This window comes from Lygodium microphyllum, chromosome 20, assembly GCF_053477565.2.
Source record: "Lygodium microphyllum isolate KBCC chromosome 20, Lygodium_microphyllum_v1.1.10, whole genome shotgun sequence".
In the NCBI taxonomy this organism is placed as follows: domain Eukaryota; kingdom Viridiplantae; phylum Streptophyta; class Polypodiopsida; order Schizaeales; family Lygodiaceae; genus Lygodium; species Lygodium microphyllum.
In genome coordinates, this window is record NC_141154.1 from 114,869,069 (window position 1) to 114,893,253 (window position 24,185).

Here is a 24,185-nt window from a genome sequence, read left to right on the forward strand (position 1 = left end):
CCGCACATCACGGCTAGTATATACATCCCGTTTGACGGGATCATAGAGTCGGTAGCCTTGGGACTGGGAGCTGTAGCCAACAAATACCTGTTTGCGGGAAGCCGCTTCGAATTTGTCACGGTGAGTTTTGGGAATGTGAACATAGGCATCACACCCAAAGACCCGAAAGTAAGAAACATCTGGCTTCGACCCAAAATACGCCTCAAATGGAGTCATCCCGTCCACTGCCGAAGTAGGAGATCGATTAAGAATATAGACTGCAGTAGCCACAGCCTCGGCCCACAGAACCTGGGGGGTCTGTCGGTGCTCCATCATGGTGCGCGCCATCTCGATCACACTGCGGTTCTTCCGTTCGAGAATACCATTTTCTTGTGGAGTATTCGTATTGGCAAACTCCTGGTGAATTCCTCTATCTGCACAAAACCGAGCAAATTCATTAGAGACAAATTCACCTCCCTTGTCGGATCGCAAGGTCTTCAACTTCCGGCCTGATCGGTTCTCCTCAAAGAGAAGCCAATCCTTGAAGTGCGAGAAAGCTTCTGATTTTAGTGCCAAAAAGTAGGCCCATGTCATCCTGCTATAGTCATCCACGATCAGCATGAAGTACGAGCTCCCACGCAGGGACTCATTCCTCATAGGGCCACATAGATCCGTAGATACTAACTCCATCGGTGAAGTAGACCGCCGCGAAGCGGTGTGGGGAATGGCATCCCTATGCTGCTTCCCCCTTATGCAGGAGACACATGGCTGCTGGCTCACCACTATATCCGGCAACCCTCGAACAAGCTGTCCCCGTGACGCCTTCCGAAGATAGTCATAGTTCAGGTGACCAAACCTAGCATGCCATAATTCAGACTGTGACTGTGAGGTAAGAAGAAGAGTGGAGAGGGCAGTGGAAGACTTCAGTTTGTAAATGCCGTTCTCCTCATATCCAGATGATAGAACCTTCCTCGATTCACGATCAAGGACTCGCACTGTAGAACTGTCAAACTCCACCAGAAGACCAAGGGAACAAATCTTATGGACTGAAAGGAGATGGTACCCCAAGCCTGGTACATGCAAAACCTCTGAAGTATGGGTGCTACCTCGTCCATCCGGAATAAGCTGCATCTTACCCAGACCTGCAATAGAAACTGAAGAGCTGTCTCCAATGAGAACCTGCCCACGCGAAGGTCGCAGCTGGGCAACACCATCTGATGAAGGAGTCATGTGCCGTGAGGCACCACTATCAATAATCCACTCTCGAGATTGGGAAGCCGCCATCGCAGCATCAGAAGCATTCGGTGAAGCGTCCTCAATGACAACTAGATGTAGAAATGCAGCTGATGAGGGTGCAGCCACCGCTCCAGAATCCTTGGTTTCCTTCTTCTTGGTGTCCTTCGAGTCTTTGTCAGGGCAATCCTTCTTCCAATGGCCAGTCTTTCCACAAATATGGCATGTGGAGTCTTTGTCCTTGTCCTTCTTGGACTTGTTATCCCCCTTCTTCTTCTTTTGGTCCTTCCCCTTCTTCTGAGAGGCTTGACCTGTCAACGCCTCCGTCTTGGAAGCATTCTGTCCCTTTAACTGTTCCTCTTGGTCCAAGACCATAGGAACCAACTCCTCCCACCGAAGAGTAGACTCTCGCCCCGAAGCAATAAGGGCAGAGTAAAATGTACCGAATCGTGGCGGCAACTGGGACAAGAGTGTAATCGCCATGTCTTCGGAGGAGATCGGCTTCCCCGCATTCTGAACCTGCATCTGTAGCTGCCTTAGCTTGTTAATGTGTTCCCTTAGCGAAGAAGACTTATTGACGGACAAGGTCCGCATCTGAACCTCCAAAGAAACCCTCTTCATCAGGGTCATCCGATTGTACATTTGATCAAGCTCCAGCCATATCTCACGAGCCACCGTCAAGTGCTCGATGTGAGCGATCACGGCTGTAGTGCATGATAGAAAGAGAAAGGATCGAATCCTGGCATTCAGTTTGTCCCAATGAGACTGGGCCCTAGCCAACTCCGCACGAGCATCGGAAGAGAGTTTGGCCTCATCTCTTACCGAAGGCCGGTCAATATCTTCCTGTACCAACTCCGCCAAATCATAGGACTCCAGAATGGCCAACATCATAACGCGCCAAATGCGGTAGTTGTCGCCGTCGAGCTTCTGATCTGTAGGAAGAGCCAGTAGGACAGGCACCTTCCGGTCCATAATCGCCTGGAACTCCAGGTCCATCTCTGTAGACATCTTCACCTGCAATGCCTTCTCAAACGCAAAAGCAGCCCCCTCTGACTGAGTAGACTCAGCTTGCTAAGGCTCTTCAGCGTCCCGAAGCTTCTTCACCCGTCGGAGGCGATGAAAAAGCAAAACCTGCACTTTTAGGTTGAAAACTCAAACTTTCTCCGCGTCAAACAGCAGTAAACAGCAGCAAATCCACCACCTGTACTCCTTTCCTGTGCGCCCACACTCGTTTCAGCCTTGTTCCAAGGCGCAGCCCTCCTGTTTGCCCTTAAACGCAAAAAACGCAAATTTGTGTCGCGATGAAAACTCCTCTTCAGGTTGATTCTGCGCTCAGTCAGCCCTCAAACACTGCTCTGATACCATGTCAGAGTGCAGCGGTGCGGAAGCGTAGGACTGAGAGAGAGAGAATGCAGAGAGAGAAGGGAGAGAAAGAGACAGTGTACACTGAAGATCTGCTGTATAAAGAATGCTGAATACAAAGATATACACGGGCGCAGTGCGCTGGACTGCGTGTCTCCACCTCGACGATGCGACCTGCTATCCACCTCGAAGTCTGCTGCAGTCTGCACTGTCTGCTGTCTGAAATCTGCGAACAGAGACAGAGATCTGCACGGCACCGGTCTGTAATCTGCGACAGAGAATGATCGGGAAGACTGCTGGAGACCTCAGGTATAAATAGCCGAAATCTGCCCAAAGAATAGGACAAGTCGGCTGCATTAAATGCAACCGACTGGGCTGCAGGCAGTCGGACTGCCACGTGGCAGTCCGACTGCACAGTCCGACTGTGCAGCCCTGGTGCAGCCCTGGCTATGATCTCTCTAACACTTGAAGATGCTCCAAACACTCTACTCAACATGCCAAAGAATGAGATGTCTTTGTTCGAGGGGGACATGGACTTGAAGACTGAAGCTGCAAGCAAAGTGAAGAATAAGTACAAGATCAAAAAGAGCAAGCTGGACTACACCGACAAGAAGACCTATAATGAATTGAAGATCTATGTAAAAAGAAATGTTGAAAACCGCAAGGACCTCACGATCCTTGACTCAATTCTTTACTGAATTTTTTAGCCTTGTATTGGCTAGCTCAAAATGCTCCTGTCGTAAGCTTGTAAACTCCTCATGTAGCCTAGTACTATAGCCTCTGTACACTTTGTGAGGCTCCTATTATAGCCTCTAGATGTTCACCATGTTTGTGGTACCCACACTTAGCCTTTTCTGCGACAACCTTTGGTGTTTTGCCATGTCTATGGTGTGCCCACACTTTGCAGGTGTTGCTTTCACTAAAGTGAAACCAGCCTTCCTTCTTGGAATGGGTGGTGATAACCTGATTTAAGAGTTAATTGCAACAATAAATAAATGCACATAAAATGAAATACACACTTTACCATAACATTCTGGAACAGTAGACACCTTGTTGGTCCCAAAATTGACGCCCCTTGCAGTATTTCTTTAGCTTTCATTCAATTGGAAGGAGTACAACTTGAGATTCTTCAATCTCCTCCTACTAACCAATTGCTCTTGCTATCTTAAATGACCACCAAGCCTTTTGGGTCATTTGCCCCTTGAATCACCCAGGACTTCTTCTCCAATTTGACCCTTGGTTGGCCAAACGCTGCCCCAAATCAATTTGGAATGGGCTGGCTCCTGAAATCCCTTGATAATCTTCAATTGCTGATTTCAGTCCCTTGAGCCTTCAATCTCTGGCACAGATCCCAAGGTGGCTGCTAAACCCTAATTCTTGCTGTAAATTAGGGTTTACTACAGAAAGTACATATCAGCCCACCAAAAATGGCTGAGATCTCCTCCGAATGGCTAAGAATTGCTAAGAATGGCTGAGCATAGACTGAAGGAGATGAGAGAATGCTGTAGAGAGAGAAAATTCTGAGATTTGTCGCAAAGAACTGATCAAAATCAGTTGCTGCCCTGCTGTACCAGCCCCAAACGGATGCACCAACAACAATAGGAGCATCAGAGACTGTGATCTTCAGGAGAAAGTGCATCAGCAGCAATTGTCAGCTTCCCAAGGTCAAGAATATGCAATCTCCATCGCCAAAATGGTCTTCAATGGCTGGGAAATGGCACCAAAAGCTGGCAGCAACAGTCCAACACCTCTTCCCAACAGCTTCAAAATGAAAAAACGAGATTTCCCTCTCCCTTCAGCCCTTTTTAGCCTTTCTCCCACTTGCATGGGAAAGTTTTGCCAAGTGGCAGCTTTCTTAATCCATTTTCAGCTATTTTCAGTCATTTAATTAATTTTCAGAATTAATTAATTCTGAAAATTAATTCATCCCTTAATCTATGCCCAAAAAAATGACCTTGCCCATCCAAAAATTAATTGGCTAGGCCATTTGCAACCCAAAGTGGTCCCATGTATTAATTGACCCTTGGACAAGCATTAATCCATTAATTAATGCCTAGTCCCTAGTGTCACCACTGACACTTAATGGTCAATTAATGGTCCTAGGGGCAAACTGACACCAAAATTCACCTAGAATCTAACAAGTGTAACTTGTTACAACTTTTGCCTTTGACACCCATATTTTTCACAAGGTCCTTCGGCCTTCAATTGGGAAAATTAGCTTGCACCTCACATGTGCAACACATATGCATCTTTTAATTGCACATTTAATTGATCCTTTAATCAAATGTCAATTAAACATAAGCAAAGTATCAAATCTTCACGTCCTCGTAACAAAAGCCTCTACACACTTTGTACCTTCTGATTGTGATTAAGAAAGGGTGTTGAGATATTTTGCAATCACACCTACTGTAGCCTCTTTGTATGAGGCGATTCTAGGCTTAGGACATACAAGCAGGCTAAATCCATATGCACAAAAAGGGAAACTCCTACCCATCCAACAACTATAAAGCATTGTACTTGACTACCACTTTATGATATATGATGAATGCAATATCATGATGCTTTCCCATTTCAGTTAGTATCTTGGGCATTGTCAGTCTTATACACAAGATTGTGTTTATGAGTCCAAGTCTCAATCTTGGAACCTAATTCACTTATGTAACAGGTCAAGTCGTGTCTATGTCATCATGAGCTTAATCTTCCTCTTCAATCCACCATACCCACTGCCATGCTCTAGATCGTGCATCTTTTCACAAATGGTCCCATCCAAAAGCTTCTCACGAATGAAGTGATACTGGATCTCAATGTGCTTCGTCCGGGCATGGAATACAAGATTCCGTACCGAGGCAATGCGACTCTCATTATCGCACCGCAGAAGAGTAGGACGAGTCTGGGGGTAGCCAAGCTCCTCCAACAATTTCTGAAGCCACACAACCTCACATGTGGTGGAAGATGTGCCCCAATACTCCGCCTCAGTAGAAGAAATGGCTACCATGGGTTGCTTCTTGCTACTCCAAGAGATAACACCTATACCCAAGGTAAAACAGTAGCCGGTAGTAGACCACCGGTGGTCCACATCACCAACCCAATCCAAGTCGCTCCAACTTGCAAGAACAAGATCTGAAGCATATGTACCTTCTGGATAAGAAATCCCTAAGTCAGAGGTCCCCCTCAAATACCGAAGAATCCGCAGGGCAGCCTGTCAATGCACCTGCTCGAGTTCACTCATGAACCCCACCAAAAGACCCACAGCAAAACAAAGATCAACACAAGTGTTGAGTAGCCAAATCAAGGATCCAATCAACTAACAATAGCAGAAAGCATCCGTCAAGGGAGAATTTGAGTGTGAAGTGGCCTTCCAATTCGGATCCATAGGAGTAGAAATGGTCCGACAAGTCGCCATCTCAAAAGTCACCAAGAGCTCTTGAATGTATCTCTGTTGAGAGATGAAAATCCCCTTCTGAGACTGATAAATCTCGTGATCCAAGAAGAAATGAAGAAGCCCCAAATCCGTCATCTCGAACGTCTGATGTAAAGTTGTCTTGGTCTCTTGGACCTTCCATGTCTGGTCACCTGCAAGAATCAAATCATCAACATACAAGACAAACAACACACAACCAGCCTCGAAAGTGTGCACATAAAGCTACGGATCGGCCTTGGAGCGCTAATATCCCAACTTTGACTGAAGAAACGAGTTAATCTTCTCATTCTATGCACGCGGAGTCTGCTTGAGGCTATACAAGGCCTTCCTCAACTTGTGAACTTGCCTATCCGAGGATCCAAAGCCAAGAGGCTACTCTACATAGATCTCCTCCTGCAAGTCGCCATTGAGAAAGACCAACTTCACATCCAACTGATAGACAGGCCATCTCCTATGGCCAGCCAAGGCAAGAACAACTCGAATAGTTGCCATACGAGCAGTAGGGGCAAAAGTATCATGGAAGTCAATGCCTAGGTGTTGAGCAAAGCCTTTAGCAACAAGACGAGCCTTGTACTTGTCCAAAGAACCATCGCTAAGGTACTTGGTCTTGAAGACCCACTTGACACCAGTCACCTTCGTATGAGAGGGACGAGGCACAAGGAACAAAGTGCCATTCCTCTCAATAGCCTCCAACTCGGCTTCCATAGCCTTCCGCCAACGGTCAGACTGCAAAGCGTCCTTCACGGAAGTGGGCACTCGATCCTGCATAACGCGGGTCATCAAACAATAGTTAGAGCAAACAAGCTCCGTAGAATGTGCCTAGTTTCTCCGTGACCTCCACAATCCATCTTGCGGTTCCCACTCCTCAAGGACCCCCTCAATCCCTAAATCTCGGAGTGTGTCACTGGCCCAACGAGGAGGAGACTGGATCTCTCCTCGTCACTCTCCATCTGTTGAAGACTCAGGTACATCGATCGGCGGAAGCTCCACTGGGATGGCCGTTGGAAGGGAAGACTCTGAATCAGAAGAACAATCTCCATCAAGAGGCTCTGGCTCCAAAAGAATTGTCTCGGAAGCCTAACTCCCCTCTAGATCTCCAAGGACGGGATGCTCCTCACCCCCCTCTGTGGTCGAAACTTCCACAAACCGCACATCTCGGCTCGTGTAGGCATCCCGCCTAACGGGATCAAACAGACGATAACCTTGGGACTAGAAGCTGTAGCCAACAAAAACCTGTCGTCAAGAAGCCACCTCGAACTTGTCACATTGCGTCTTTGAGATGTACACATAGGAGTCACACCCAAGGATTCAGAAATAAGAGACATCAAGCTTAGTCCCAAAGTAAGCCTCAAAAGGTCTCATCCTGTCAACGGCCGAACTGGGAGATTGATTGAGGATGTGAACTGCAGTAGCCACTACCTCGGCCCATAGAAACTAAGGTGTCTGTCAATGCTCCATCATGGTGCGCGCCATCTCGATCACACTTTGGTTCTTCCACTCCACAATACCATTCTCTTGAGGAGTGTTGGTGTTAGCAAACTCCTGGTAAATGCCCCTATCTGCACAAAAACGAGCAAACTCATTAGACACAAATTCACCACCCTTGTCTAAGCGCAAGGTCTTCAATCTCCGGTCAGATCGGTTCTCCTCAAAGAGAAGCCAATCCTTGAAGTGGGAGAAAGCCTCCAACTTCGAAGTCAAGAAATAGGTCCATCTCATCCTACTCTAGTCATCTATGATCAACATTAAGTGCAAACTCCCCTTCAGGGACTCCGTCCTCATTGGGCCACAAAGATCCGTAGATACAAGCTCCATAGGTGAAGTAGACCGCCGCAAAGCTTTGTTGGAAATCGCATCCCAATGCAGTTTACAACGAATGCACGAGACACATGGTTGATGGCTCACCACTATGTTCAACAAACCTCGGACAAACGATCCTCGGGACACCTTCTGAAGGTATTCATAGTTCAGGTGGCCAAACCGAGCATGCCATAGCTCGGACTGTGTCTGAGAGGTAAGAAAAAGAGAGGTAAGAGCTGTAGAAGACTTCAATATGTAGATGTCATTCTCCTCATATCCTGAAGAAAGAGCCTTTCTCGATCCACGATCAAGAACTCGAACAGCATCACTATCAAACTCCACCAAGAGACCAAGAGAACAAATCTTATGGACCGAAAGCAAATGATACCCCAAGCCTCGTACATGCAACACCTCGGAAATGCGGGCACCACCACGTCCATTTGGAATCACTTGCATCTCACTCCGTACAACAATAAACATAGAAGAGCTGTCTCCAATGAGAATCTGCCCACACGAAGGTCACAAATGGGCAACACCAATGAGAGAAGGAGTCATGTGCCATGAGACACCACTATCCATGATCCGCTCTTGAGCCTGGGAAGCTATCATCACACCATCAGAAGTCTTCGGTATAGGGTCCTCAATGACCACTAAGTGTAGAAAAGCAGTTGATAAGGGTGCAACCACCGCTCCAGAATCCTTCGGGTCCTTCTTCTTGGTGTCCTTATCTTTGTTAGAGCAATCCTTCTTTCAATGACCAGTCTTACCACAAATATGGTAGGTCGATTCCTTCTCCTTATCCTTCTTAGATTTATTGTCCTCCTTCTTCTTCTTTTGATCCTTCCCCTTCTTCTGAGAGGCTTGGCCAACCAAAGCCTCCGATTTGGAAGCATTCTGTCCCTTCAATTGTTCCTCTTGGTCCAAGACCATAGGAACCAGCTCTTCCCACCAAAGAGTCGACTCCCGCTCTGATGCAATAAGAGCAGAATTAAAGGTACCAAATCGTGGCGGCAACTAGGACAATAAAGCAATCACCATGTCTTCGGAGGAAATAGGCTTCCCCGCATTTTGAACCTGCATCTAAAGTTGCTGAAGCTTGTTGATGTATTCCCGAAGCGAAGAAGACTTATTCACGATCAAGGTCCACGTTTGCACCTCCAAAGAAACCCTCGTCATCAGGGTCATCTGGTTATACATCTGGTCGAGCTCCAATCATATCTCTTGAGCCGTTGTCAAGTACTCAATGTGAGCTATCATGGCTATAGTACAAGAGAGAGAAAGAAAAGAACGAATCCTAGCATTCAATTTGTCCCAATTAGACTGGGCCTTAGTCAACTCCGCACCGAGGGCTGGTTAATCTCCTCCATCACAAGCTCTGCCAAATCATAAGACTCCAGAATGGCCGACATCATCACACGCCAAATGCAGTAATTGTCACCATCAAGCTTTTAATCTAATGGAAGAGCCGGTAGAACAGGCACCTTGAACCTTCCTGTCCATGATCGCCTGGAACTCCAAGTCAGTCTCTGTAGACATGTTCACCTGCAATGCCTGCACAAACGCAAAATCAATCCCCCTTTGACTGTGTAAACACAGCCTATTAGGGCTCTTTTCTATGCTTCCCGAACTTTCTTCGACTACCGGAGGCGACGAAAAGGTAAATCTGCAGTGAGAGACCTAAAACACAGCCTTTCTCTCCTTCAAACAGCAATAACCTGTAGCAAATTCACCAACTAGACTCCTTTCCTGCACGCCCACACTCGCTTCAGCCTTGTTCCGATGCGCAGCCCTCCCACTCACCCTCGAATGCTGAAAACGTAGCCTTGTGTCGCCCTAAAATCTCCTCTGCAGGTAGGTTCTTCAATCAATCAGTCCGATTTCACCGCTCTGATATCATGTCAGAGTGCAACTATGCGGAAACGTGGGACCAAGACTGAGAGAAAGTGAACATAGAGAGAAGAGAGAGAGAGAGGAGACAGTTAAACGCAAAAAAACCTGCAGTGTAGTATGCTGTATAGGAATGCAGAAATATACACGGGTGCAGAGAAAATATCTGCGTATGTCCTCCTCTACGATGTCACCCCACGTGCACACCTCGAGGACAGCAAGGCCTGATCACAATCTGATCTCCACGAACTGCAGAGAGTACTTGTGAATGACTGAGAGTGTGCCACAAACTGGCTATAAATAGCCAAGGAAAAATAGTGCCCAGCATCAGGTCGGCTGCAGTAAATGCAGCCAACTGCATAAAATAATGCTAAAAAACTCTCCGACTGATCAGCCTCTGTCCGACTGAACAGTCTGCTGCCACGTGGCATCTGCAGCAGCTGACGTGGCTCCTGCTCTGCTGATGTAGCACTCTGGCCATACTGTTCCGCACACTACTGTCCAGGAAATGACTCTCTAACAAGGGTCTCATCCCATCAGCTTGAGATCACAATAGGGAGAGCAGCTCCTATCCCCTGGGCAAAGCAGAGCTCAAAACTGTGTTCGGTGGAGATAGAGAGCGAGGAGTAGTATGTATGCAAATATTGAGCCTACAATATGGTTCGCAGCAAATACCCCACACTTTTCAGGGATTACTTTTCTCTCAGATCCATTGAGGAGTCACCAGATCAGCACCGACTAGGCCACTTCATGATCGAGATCTAAAAACTTTGTACATCACTATTACATGATGGCACGACACATAGGGGAGACAAGCAGCCACAACCAACTTCTTCCGAACAACAATGACCACACACAGAGTACCGGCATAGAGGGGGATGAGTCCAAAAAGTTGAGAAGATCAGAGCAGCACACCAACCATGGAGACTAGGGTACCAAACGGAAAGGCTATACCAAAGAGAGATAATGGAGATCCGCCAACACCATGACCACCAATACCTAGCAAAGATGGGAGATCAAACTAGACACTACCCTTACACCATCTCCTCAAGGATGTATGACATACTCTACCCCCCGATCCCCATTGGATGGGGATAGCAAATCTATAGATTCCCCCACTCTCTATATTGTGTGCAGCATACCTTTGTAGTTTCTATTGGCACTATATATCACCATCATCATAGATCACATCTTGCCATCATAGATGACATCTCAATATGTCAGACTTTGATACTCAGTGATGACCATCATTGTACAGTAGAAATTATTTCACAACGTTAGTGAATTCCACATATGCACATTTGCAAGAGATCCCTTGAATTCAATCCATCTTAATCATATCATTGGGGAGTCACAAATACAAAATTGTGATAATTTCGGTCTGGTATCTCTAAAATGGATGGAACTAGTGAGACAAAAACCTCCACATGGTGTCTTATCCCTGACAATGTAGTGACAAAGAGAATGATGCAATGTATGTGAGCGGCATGCGCTTTGATGTGACACATTGTGTCATACAAAGAGGTTTCTACATGGGATTAATGATGATGACTCACTTGTATCTCATGTGCAAGTCAAAGTGTGATGACATGTTAGCGAAATGAAATCATGTGATGTCACATGTATCACATGATAGCTTACTAGTAGCTAAGGAACTCACGGATGTTTCCTTCAAGAGTTGGCTATGTCAACCATTACAAAAAGCATTCACAAAACACAATACCTAGGAATTCATTGTCAAATGCGCACCGAAGTAGGATACAATGAAATGAATGCTGAAAAACATGCATGCAAATGAAGGCAATAAACACAAAAAGTGGTGGAAAAGCATCACATGATAGGCATCCTACATGGAGCACTGATAGCTTTCCAGTTACCCTATCAAAACAACCAACCAAGACTCCGTGCTTTTAATTACTGCTTAAGAGTATATTTGCACATATCCAAAACAGCATGATTAGTAATATCTATGAATTTTCCAAAACTACTTTAAATTTCAGCTTGTAAACAAATGATTGTTAGAATCTACGAATTTCAAAAATTGCTTTGGCCTACAAATATCATGTTTTTCCAAAATGAAAGTTAAAGCACAGTGCCACCATTGCAGACAATACCTTCTAATGCAGTTTCAAACTAGAATCATTACAGCTTCCAAATCATTATCAGGCTCAGAGTTTGCAAAGAAGTTTTAGTATCAGCTTACCTGCCACGTGTAAGAACCATGGGACATAAACAATCTCTTGTCAAAGACATTGTAAAACTTTGTATAATCACAGGGTTGAAGTTCAAAAGCTTTGGGTACAAATCTATTGGACTCAGCGTCCCTGACGTTATGATGACAGACTGAAACCGCTCAAAAACTGGCTTGATTGCGAGAGATGCATCAAGGCAGCTAAGCTGTAAGCCAGTAAAAGTAACATCACAATCAGCTCAGGATTAACAAGCCATTCAAAATTCTTTTTAGAAAAGCAACCAATCTTCAGATAGTTGTGCATATAGCTTTCTCAAATAACTGTTCATTGCCCAGGCAAAACTAGAAATCAAACAGAGACTACACTTAAGGGAAGCACATTCCTTTAGCTCATCATAGATTACAGGCAACTATACTTCAAGCTCAACCCCTATGCATTCACGAAGTCCTTGCCAATGACCCGACAGTTGTCTATGTTTAAGACTATACAACCATCCAACTCTACGCCATAAAGAAACCTACAAGAAAAGAAGAATACCTGCAAGACTGGATCTGGAATATGTGGCATTCGCTCATCAAAGGGCTCAATAATGATGGAAAATCCCCGAGTATACGTTCCAACCAATGTGGCAAAATTACAGAGAGTTTGTACATGCAGAAATTCATCAGTATCTGTTATCTCAAGTGTGAGCATAAGGGAATGCAATCGGTCGTAGCAAAACTTCAGCGTCTTTTGATCAATTCCTACAGAGCTCAAGGACATAACAAAAGAAGCAGGCCCCTCACTTTCAACCTTGTCTGTCTGAAGCCTGCCTTTCAAATAATGTAACAATCTTCTTAATAAAGCAACAAAATGCTCAGCCCGCCTGATATTTCCAGGCACTGCCTCCTTCAATATGTCGTCTGGCAAAGAAGGGTTTGCAAGCCAATTGTCTGAGGCTGAAATACAGCAAAACATCCATTATGGATCATGATGCACCAGCATTAACAGCATTTCCAACTAATATGTAGTAGGAGCACCTCTACAAACTTTTTTTTAAAAAAGAACGTGCAAAATACATGGCTAGTTTGACAGCAGCCTAACCTTTGCATAAATTTCATGTTGATAGTACCACTCTGAAACGTTAGTATCAATAGTTCCAACTTCCACAACCAAGAGAAAGAGACTTCGTGCAGCTCAAAGCCCTGGCATCAGCTGCCATAAGACAAACTAAAGGCCCATAGCAGTAAAACCAGTCATCTGGTAGGAAGCTTTACTCCAGGGTTCCACTCCTCAAATATTGAACCTTTGGTTGGGTTACAAGAAAATAAAAGGAATATCATCCATAACAAAGGCTTAGCTTGTCTAAAAGCTCCCACTGATCCTAAAAAGAACTTGCATGAATTGTGAGAAGATCTCATCTACTGCCACAAATATACCAGCTTAAGCCATCCCTTCATCTAGAGTGAATGAAAGAAGCACCCTTTCAAGACTATAATATCTGACTATAAGGTATAAGAACCAGCAAGCCCATATTTGGTATAAGTCTTAAGAATGAGCCAAAGCAAGATTGAGCCTGAGCCAGTCAATCTAGACCAAATTTATTGGCAAAGATCCCAGAGCCAGCACCATTGCCTTTATCACTGATGAGCCTCTATTCCTCAACAACTCAAGATCTTCAGTTTTATCCAGCCATAGCAACTAACACACATTGTAAGTTGCTAGATCCTCAATGCACAACTCAATAAAATGATAGGAGAACCCAAAGGTAAAAATCATTCTCTAATCATATACCATGTCAAAATGTGAGTAGAAGTAGGAATCACAGAATAGAAGGGGAAAAACTGAAGAGCAAGATGACGATGAGGAAAACCAGGACAATGAGGATACTGAAAATGAAAAGATTGAAGACAGCATGATTGACTAAGGTAAAGTCACCAAGCCGAAAAGCTGTCCTAATATAGGCTCATGACCCACAAGAGATACGTGACCTAAAAGAATGGCACAAAACATGTTTGAGGCCCAAATAGCATGGGTGGACCCAAAGGACAATGACCACAAATAGACAAAGCAGACCAAAATGACCATCAGTGGATAGAGCTCCTAATGTTCCTCACCGACTTAGTGTAGGGTTCCTTCCTTTGGGACATGTCTACCTAGTTCACTTCCTATAGCCCCAAAGTCTACCACAGAGGATTTGACTTTTCATCTTCAAAACCAATGTCATTAATTGCCTTTGTGTGATCGATAGCTTTGGTTCTTTGAACTCAAGAAGTGTAAGAGGTGGCTAGTAATGGTGTCTTCTCCTATTCAACCCTCCTTTGGCATAGCAACAAATAGAGAACCTAAAACAACACTGTGAGCAGATGGGCACAAACTAATCGGCAAGGATACACTCTACAAAGCAAGAAAAGATTGCTAGTTAGCCTCCACGAAAAAGCTAGGAGTGCTACCTACCACAAAGGATACAAAAAGGAACCTATGAACTAGCACCACAATTGGTAAATATCATGAGGACATGTACTTTTAAAACCTCACTTAAAATGTGAATTAATTTTTTACCACATGGTTAAGTAAATGTTGCACATGTGAGGTGTAACTAGGGTTAGAGTAAATTTATTAGCCCGAGACCTGAGGATATCACGGGATGTCAAAGGCAAACGTTGCTACAAGTTATGTTGCACAGATATTTGGTAGTATCTAGTGCCATTTGTTGGCCTAGGTCATTCATTTGGCAATAAGTGTCAGTTGGTGACACTAGAGAAGTAATATTTAATGGTACCCAATGCCAATCTGATGGTCAAAGATGACACAAAGACACTCAAGAATGGAAGTTGCCTAGCCAATTTAATTACTGGTCAGTCAGAAAAATAATTATTAGATTGAATTTTAGTATTTAAAGACTGGAAAATAATATTTAATTATGGATAATGCTGAAAAAACCATTTGGGAAGGCTGCCACTTGTCAAAAATGCCCACACAAGACTGAAAAACGCCTTTAGAGGTTGGAGAGAGGCATTTGAGTGGATTCAGCATGCAAGAGAGAGAGAGAGGAGATGCTGTTAGTCTGATTTGTAGCCACTGAAGGACCTTCTGAGACAGCCAAGGGCAGGAGAAGAACAATCAACAGCAAGTGACAGCATCTACACCCTGTTGAGACAAGGCAACACCAATAAATGACTAATTTTCTTCAGTTCTTTGAAGAAAGTCTAAATTTTCTCTCTCCTCAACATTCTCTCTCACCTCCCAACCTTGCTCCAAAGATTACAACATTGAGATCACCACAGGCTAAGAAATATCAGATTTCTATTCTGTAAACCCTAATTTGTAGCAAAAATTAGGGTTCAGCAAGAGCCTCAAGAAGCGTGCCAAAAATTGGAAGCTCCAAGACTTGGATTCAACAGGGCTAAAGCTGTTTTTAGTCAAATTCAAGTGGAGGGACCAACGAATCAATAAATTTGGGGTATTTTCCATCTCCATCAAAGCAGGTGAAGGCCAATTGACTGCCTGTATCAAGGGGCAAATCTGATTGAAGACTTGCTAGTCATTTTGGACAGCAAGGTGTTGAGAGTCATTTCTTGTAGCCATGTCAGCAGTGCCACATGGCAGGCTGCCACGTGACAGCAAAATCGAACAGTCTGATTGCGGTCGGCTGCATTAGCCGACCTGATTATTTCAAGTTATTTGCGGGGTATTATTTTCAGCCTTTAAAAGGCTGAGTTTCCAGTAGTTTTGTCACATTGTCTCTGATAGATTTCAGCCTACTGATTGTGGAGATTGTTCTCGGGGCTGATGCAGATTGAGATCCTCGAGGTGGAGACATACACAAATGTTTTCTTTGCACCCATATATAATTCTCAATCCTTATACAGCATTCTTCACTGCAGATCACTGTCTCTTTCTCTCTCTTCTCTCTCTATTCACTCTATCACAGTCATTCGCTTCCATGTTGCTTCACTCTGACATGGTACCAGAGTATTGAAGGACTGACCTAGGGTGGATCTATCTAAAGAGGAGTTTTCAACGCGACACAAGGCTGTGTTTTCAGCATTCAAGTGCGAGCAGCTGGGCTGCGCATCAGAACAAGGCTAAGGCGAGCGTGGGCGTGTGAGAAAAGAGAAGTTTTGCTTTAGCTATTGTTGTTTTTTTACTGTTAGAGAAAGGAGAAGGCTGTGTTTTTTGCCTTCAAGTACAGATTTTACCTTTTCATCGCCTCCAGCGAATGAACAAGGAACACGAACCTCAACCCTAGCAGACTATATTTTCACAGTCAGAGGGAGCTGCTTTTTGTGTTTTGTACAGGCATTGTAGGTGAAGATGTCTTTTGAGGCTGAGACAGAGTTTCAACCGATCATGGACCGGAATGTGCCCGTCCTACCGGCTCTTCCTTCAGATCAAAAGCTCAATGGTGAGAACTATCGCATCTGACAGGTTATGATGCTTGCCATATTGGAGTCCTATGATTTGGCGGAGCTTGTTACGGAGGCTATCAACCATCCTTCGCGAGATGAGTCCAGACTCTCGTCCAGTGAGAAGGTGGAGTTGGCAAAGGCTCAAGCACATTGGGATAAAAAATGCCCACATTCACTCATTTTTATTTTTCTCATATACTACAACTGTTCTCTCTCACATAGAGCATTTGACGATGGCGAGGGAGATATGGCTAGAGTTGAATCAAATGTATAATCGGATGACCATCATGAAGCATGTGTCTTTGAAAGTGCAAATGAGGACTATGAGTGTCAACAAGTCATCATCCATGCGGAAGCATATCAACAAGCTAAGGCAGCTTCAGATGTAGGTTCAAAACGCAGGGAAGGTGATCACTTCTGAAGAAATGGCGATAACTCTCCTTTCACAGTTACCACCTCGCTTTAGTGGTTTTTATTCCGCCTTGATTGCTTCAAGGCAATCTGAGACTCTTCGATGGGAAGAGTTGGTTCCTATGGTCTTGGACTAAGAGGAGCAACTTAAAGAAACCAATGCTTCGAAATCTAAAGCTTTGGTTGGTCAATCCCCTTAGAAGAAGGGAAAGGATCAAAAGGAGAAGAAGGAAGACAAATCGAAGAAGGACAAAGAACAAGGAGTCTACTTGTCACATTTGTGGCAAAACACGTCACTCGAAGAAGATTGCCGCGAAAAAGAGAAGAAGGAGAAATCTTCAAACGATTCCGAAGCAGTGAGTGCTCCCTCATCACTTGCTTTCCTCCATTTAGAGGTAGTTGAGGATTCGACTATGCTGGCTTCGGATGCTGCATTGACTACCCCATTTACTCGAGAGTGGATTGTTGACAGTGGTGCCTCTAGGCACATGACTCCTCCTTTAGCACGTGTTACTCATTTGCAGCCTTCTCATGGACAAATGCTTATTGGAGATAGTTCGTCCATTCCTATTCAAGGACGGAGTAATATGCATCTTATTCCAGATGGGCATGGTGGTGCCCATGCATCTGAGGTACTTTATGTGTCAGCTTTGGGGTATCATCTTCTCTCGATGCACAAGATTTGTGCCCTCGGCCTTTTGGTCGAGTTTGATGTGGATTCTTTTTGAATTCTTGATCGAGGATCGAGAGCGGTTCTATCTTCCAGGTTATGAGGAGAATGGAATCTACAAGTTGTGATCTTCTTTTGCCTTGACTTCTCGTCTTCTTACCTCTCAAACACAATCCCAGCTTTGGCATACTCAGTTTGGTTACCTCAATTATGAATACCTTCGGAAGGCGTCTAAGGACCAATTTATTCGAGATATGCCCAAAATTGTGGTGAGTTAGCAACCTTGTGCATCCTGCATCCATGAGAAGTAGACTCATTATGTTATTTCCAGCAAGGCTTCCTGGCTTCGAGACGGTCTTCAGCACCCTTGAAGCTTGTTTCCACCGATCTTTGTGGACCGATGAGGACGAAATCCCTTCAGGGAGTTTGTATTTCATGCTCATTGTAGATGATTACAACAGGATGACATGGGCCTATTTCTTCAAGCTAAAGTTGGAGGCTTTCTCCAACTTCAAGGATTGGTTGCTCTTTGAGGAGAATCGATCAGGGTGGAAGCTGAAGACTTTACGATCAGATAAGGGAGAAGAATTTGTTTCTAATGAGTTTGCTCAATTTTGTGCATATCATGGCATACACCAGGAGTTTGCCAATACAAACACCCCTCAGGAGAATGGCATTTTGGAGCGGAAGAATCGCATTGTGATCACGATGGCCCATACTATGACGGAGCATCGTCAAACACCTCAGTGTCGATGGGCTAAGGCTGTGGCTACTTCAGTTCACATCCTTAAATCCTTCTTCTACTTCCATTGTTGTTGGAATGACACCTTTTGAGGCGTACTTTGGATCCAAGCCTAATGTTTCTTGTTTTAGGATTTTTGAATGCGATGCTTATGTTCACATCTCGAAGATATAGCATGACAAATTTAAAGTGACTTCCAAAAGACAGGTGTTTATGGGCTATAGCTTGCAATCTCAAGGCTACCGATTATATGATCCTGTTAAGCAGGATGTCTACACAAGTCGTGATGTTCGGTTCGTGGAGATTCCAGCCCCAAAGGGGGGTAAGGATCACCCTGTACTTGGAGATCCCGATGATAGCTATGCCCTAGCAACTGTTCCTCTCGAGCCTGTGTCTCTTGAGGATTCTTCTTCGGATGAGGAGCGCATTGCTTCACTCTGACACCAAGGGAAGTTGGAGTACCGAAAGGGATTGGGAGAATCCCATTGTACATCTTCTTCTTCTTCAATTAAGTTGAATAAATGCTCAAAGGGGCACCAGTTTTGGGGCCAATAGGGTGTCCAATGTCCAAGATTATATGGTAAAGTGTGCATTTCAGTTTTGTGAGTTTGTTAATTGCTGTAAATAGTGCTTAATCAGGTTATTTACCACCCTATCCAAGGAGGAAGGCTGGTTTCAGTAAACCTCAACCAAATGATCCAACTACCCAACAAGGTGAAGATACTACAAACCAATGATGCCATAGAGCATCAACACCTACATCTGAATATGACTCTGCTATTGATGCAAGGGTTATGAGCTGGAATAGCCCACCCTCTACTACCCTGGTCAAAGGTTGAGCTCTCCTGATCAAGCACCAAAATCAAATGCTCCAAAGATGATCTCCAAAGAAAGTCGAGCATTGTCAAGTAAAGATGATGAGTCAAAGCCAAAACTTGGAAGTACCTGGAAATAAATATTTTAATTCATGTCAATTAGAAAGAAGGATAAGTCAAGCCACTCAATTAGTTCAAAGTGCATTAGCTAACTCCATAAGAGGATGAGGTAATCATGCTCGCCTCCTTGCACCCATATAATAAAGATGGGCCCACGTCCAACATGCCAATAAACCAAATTTGTTCGAAGTTGCTACATCTAAAGAAGAGGAGGGTCAAGATACACAAGGCAAAGAGGCTAATCAATCTTGACAAAGGCACATGCACTATGGCTCTAGCTTTACGTCTAGCTGACCAATTCTAGTATGAGACATTGGCTCTTTGGCTACAATTTTCAAGCCATCACAAAGCTAATTGGTTCACAAACAGGCACTAATACAATTGCTCTAGCACTATAATCATGGCACGACTCACACTGATTCATCATGTACCATGGGCAAGGCTGAACATTGATGCATCTCACCGCTTGAGGGGGCATCCATAAAACCAATCTTCAATAAACTCTTCAATCAACATCCATTATCACACTATATATCACAAATCACCTTAAGAAGAGGCTCAAACTAGTCTTGGTAATCACCACCAATTGAAACTTCCACTAGCCAATGGCTCAAGGTACAAAACTTAAGCCATGTGTGAAACATATGTATCCGATTGGTCAATAAGAATAGAAATAGTTGGAGGATGAGCAATAACCATAGAAAACTACTCCTCCCTAGAGATAATCCCAAAAGCCTACCGAGTAGACATCCATCAAACTCACTCACTTGCTCACTCATAAAAATCTCCGCTACAAATCCCACTTTGAAGTCCTACCTATAGCCCTATAAAGAGGACTTTTGACTACTAAATAGAGCCATCAAGCAAGAGTGTATGTTGATGAAGTTGCATATATTGGCTATCCAAGTCCAAATCCAAGTTGAAACCTTCATAACCATAGAGTGTGTATAAGTCAAAGATAATCTACCCTCATAAGGCATAAACATAGAACTCCCAAAACTAGAGCCAATAGGTACAAAAAAGAGATGTCCAACATAAGATGGTCCAAACAAAGTCTCCCAAGCTAAAAATCAAGCCTCTAAAACTGAAGCCGAAAGTCCAACCTAATGACACTCATCTAAGCACAACACAAAGTGGTGAGTTTGTGAATGTGCTACAAGACAAAAGGATAGACCTATGAGAATGTGCAACAAAAAAACATAAACACAGAGAGAGAAGGGAAGAGAAAGATTACAATGAAAGAAGAGAATGGAATTAAAAAATCTGCACTGAACTCCAAAAGAATGCTGAATGCACGCAGCCCAAAGCATCAATGAAGGCACCAAATCAACAGAAGGAAGCATCAGATGACAAAGGAGAGCCACCGTTTGTCAAAGAGTGCTGAATCTACAAAAGAATGATGTGATCAGCGACTGAAGGTCAGCTATAAATAAATGAATATGCCAAAAACTGGCCAACTGCATGAATCTGGACCCAAAAATGCTGGCTGACCTGATCATCAGCAATAAAATAATGAAGAAATGCTGATCACAAATAGACAGCTGGTCGCCGTCATCTGCCAGAGCAAACACAGCCTCCAGCCCACTGAAAAATAAGCATACTGAGCTGGAAAATCATCTCAGCCAGTGTGAACACACTAAAAACTAACTAGAAAGGAATGCATGCTCTAGAAAGAGCTTCCTCCTCCATCAAAACACAACACAACAGACACAAACATATAGAATGTCAGAGCTCTTAATGTCCCCGTCTAACTCATACTAAGGCTCACACGCAGGAGATGACTGTGCACGACATAAATGACTTCTAGCAAGACTCACTAAGCTCTCCAATCGTGGCGGACTAGCAGATATCAACTGATGTGGTGATTCTCAATAGAAAATGTGTCTTATGCTGCAACCAGCCTCCCAAAGTGCAAGTTGTGGGAACAAATTCCAGATAAGAGTCAGTGAAAACAGGGCCAGTCACCCCACTGCCCAATGAAGGAAGTATGGGAGTGGCTCCATGAATGGTACAACCTACAAGTCTAAGGTAGGGACACTATATCGGCAGTATACTAAATAGGAAATAGCTATCATGGAAATAGCAAATGTCGATGTCTACAATACGTTGCAGATCGAAACCATGAATGTCTAGGCTATCAAGATACCCAATCAAATGTCTCAACTATGGAAAGGTTCACCCATTGAGCAACCGAAGAGATTAGATGCATTAAAATTTTAACTGTATTGTATTAATTTCTAACTTTTTGTCTCCATTAAGAACCCCAAAAAGTATTTATATTTATTGGCACTTATTGCACATGGTAGGACAAATGCTGCAATATCCCCTACAAAAAGGGTATGTTGTAGTCATTCTTCACCACCCCCCAATCATTCCATTGATCATTCTTCAGTCTCTCACCTCTCCATCAAGCTAACGTCCTGATTATCTCAGCTCCCACTGTTGCGTTCAATTTCCCAGATGGCCACCCTGCTGTCCACAACATCCTCTCTGCATTAGCTCTCCATTTTGCTAGACTGGCAACTCCAGCATGTAGATTGCGGCCTTTTTCAGCTGGTTTACACCTATGTTTTGCTGATTCGGAGGGTGTGCTGTAAATAGTGCCAGCCAACTGAGATCTGCTACAGCCAGTTTGCACCTGTGTTCTGCATCCTGGAGACTCCCTGATAATTGGTGATGTCATTCTCTATGTGGTCAACCAATTTGCAGCCCTCCTATTCTTGCGTTCGGTGGACAATTATTCTTCAGCAACAGACATCGTTGTGTTTTCTCCCCCATTTGACTACCCAGCAGTCGTCTTAATAGCATTTATCATTCTTGAGAGATTACAGCATATCTTGATCATGGACAACCCCTAAGGACTGCCCTCTAGTGCGGTCCACCATCATCCCCCTGCTCAGAGGACTATATTTCGCTCGTAATCAGTTCAAACTTTCGAGCATAGTCCCTTCTCATTAGAGTTTAGCTGTGATAGATTTAGTCCCAAAGCTCAGTTTATGGATAAGGACCATTGCTGCTCACAGAGCTGTCACAGGTTGCTCCAAAGTCATGCAGTTCTCCAGAAAAGCAAAGAAGCACATATATAGGCCACAGCAACAGCATTCAAGTCCTTCTCAACTAAACAGCTAAGCCCTGCATTCCAGACTTGGACCCTGTAGGAAGCTTGAAGAATATCATGTCTTCAAACATCAACCATTTGCTTTAATATATGAGGATACCATAACATTCTCTCAATTGCAATTCAAGGCTTTCTTGTGCATAAGTGTCCCGTCTCTTGTAAATAGCTTATGACAGCAAAATATAGGAAAAAAAGGTACTTGCTCATACCAGGTAAGTTTCCTTGTTGGGCCAACCCTTCGACAAGCCTGTTATATTCCTGCCGCAGCCTGTTGGCATCTGTTGCCTTGAACCTTCTCAATCATCCATGCAACCCATAAGTTGCTTCAATGAACCGCACAAACAACCAAAAAAATTCATGCACATCAGCATTTCCCAACTATACAATGAATATTACATCTTTTCTTTCCTTTTTTAATGGATAGTTTGAACTTCACAAATAAACTAGCCCTACTGCTATGAAAACTGTGAGCTTATTCATCATCCTTTCAGTAAACAGCAGCCAAATTCTTGCCTTTGTTAAGATAAATGGGTTCAACCAATGGATGCTTGGTCACAAGAAACTTACTTCTCAATTGTTTGTGAGATTTTGTTGAGATTGCGTGTTGTTCCATCCACAGTCTGCTGGCGTATGTTCACACTGAGAGCTTCAATGCATACATTGTCAATGTTGTGTGCCTCATCAAACACTACCACACACTCCTTCTCCATCTCACGTGAGATAATACCAGACACTTTTGGGTCAAGTAGGTATTGATAGTTGTAGACAACCACATTGGCAAATTGGATCATGTGTCTGGCTAAGAAGTAAGGGCACCAACCCTTGTCTTTTCCAAACCTTCTGAGGTCCTGGAGTGTGTAGACACCAGAAGGAAGGAGAGCTTCAGCTCCCTTTTTCTCATAACTTTCATAGAATGGGCACAGTTCGATGTCCGGGTTGTCGACAGCAGCAGCACGGACCCAAGAGGCAGTCAGTTTCCGACATCCGGCATCGACACTCTCGCGGGAGCCTTCACCGCTTACAACAGGGTGGATGCAGAGGTTCTTTCTGGAGCTAAGGCCCAGGGCAAGGATTCTCGCAGCCTTGCCAAGTTCCTTCTCCTGGTAGGCCTGGAGGGTTCTGAGCTCATCTAGGACCTTCTCCATTTCGTGGACCGTGCGGGTGCAGTAGATGAGCTTGCCCGAGGGGTGGGCCAGCTGGTAGCTGGTGATGAGGGAGAGGAGAGTGATAGTCTTACCTGTGCCCGTGGGCATCTCGAGCAGGCAGTGGCCCTTGGCATCCAGTGCTCGCTTGAGCTCCACCATGTACTGGTGCTGCTCGGGGTATATGTACTCGTATGGGAAGTAGACTGTCAAGCCCTCGATCTTGAACTTCATGGCGGCGGGCAATCCAATTGAGGAGCAGATGACACGATGCCAAACAGACAGCGAGCTTCAGAGTTTGAATGCCTTGAGAGTTTCAGTTTTACAGTTGAGGGCCCGAAGGCGTTGTATGGGACTCTTTTAAAGTTGTTTTGAAGGACCTTCGGTCACAGGATACAAGGAGCATCTACCTCAGGACTTAGAACGCCTTCGGTGAGAGGGTATAGGGGACCGTCTACTAAAGACCTTGAAATTTGAAGGGACTCTTTAACGATGCCTTCCGAGCCTTTAGTGACTAGTCTCACTAAGGGCTTGGACTTTGAATGACCCTTTTAAGTTGTCCGGGAGGGCTTACATGTATCATCTACTTAAGGCTTAAACTTTGAAGGACTATATTAAGTTTCCTTCAAGGCCTTCAGTTGCAGCATATAAGGACCATCTACCTAAGGGCTTGAACTTTGAAGTACTCTTTTAAGTTGTATTTGAGGCATTTGGTCACAAGGCATAAGGACCATGCACCTAAGCACATGATGGGCTTCAATGTTTCAGCTTTCCGCCACTTTGAGAGTGTGAACTTTGAGCTTTGAAGGACTCTTTTAAGTTGCCATGGAGGACCTTCAATCACAAGAAACATGGTAGTGACACTTAGGGATGAGCTTGAGAGCTTGAAAATCTTAAAGAGT

The 24,185-nt window shown here is 44.3% G+C and overlaps 1 protein-coding gene across 3 annotated transcripts in view; it reads right to left on the reverse strand.

The window, feature by feature from the left end:
• Positions 1 to 23,681, reverse strand: part of UVH6 (RAD3-like DNA-binding helicase protein) — a 66,733-nt gene extending 43,052 nt beyond the window's left edge. For 2 of the 3 annotated variants that reach the window (XR_015687562.1, XR_015687563.1), the window contains exons 1-4: positions 22,709 to 23,681; positions 22,351 to 22,433; positions 12,412 to 12,812; positions 11,886 to 12,079 (exon numbers count right to left, since the gene is read on the reverse strand). Coding sequence is in view for 1 of the 3 variants with exons in the window: in XM_087660874.1 (XP_087517000.1) it covers positions 11,886 to 12,079; positions 12,412 to 12,812; positions 22,351 to 22,433; positions 22,709 to 23,517 (1,487 nt within the window). In the remaining 2 variants the exon portion in view is untranslated. The remainder of the gene's footprint in view (positions 1 to 11,885; positions 12,080 to 12,411; positions 12,813 to 22,350; positions 22,434 to 22,708) is intronic. The other variant, XM_087660874.1, reaches the window with a different exon arrangement.
• Positions 23,682 to 24,185: the final 504 nt, after the last annotated feature.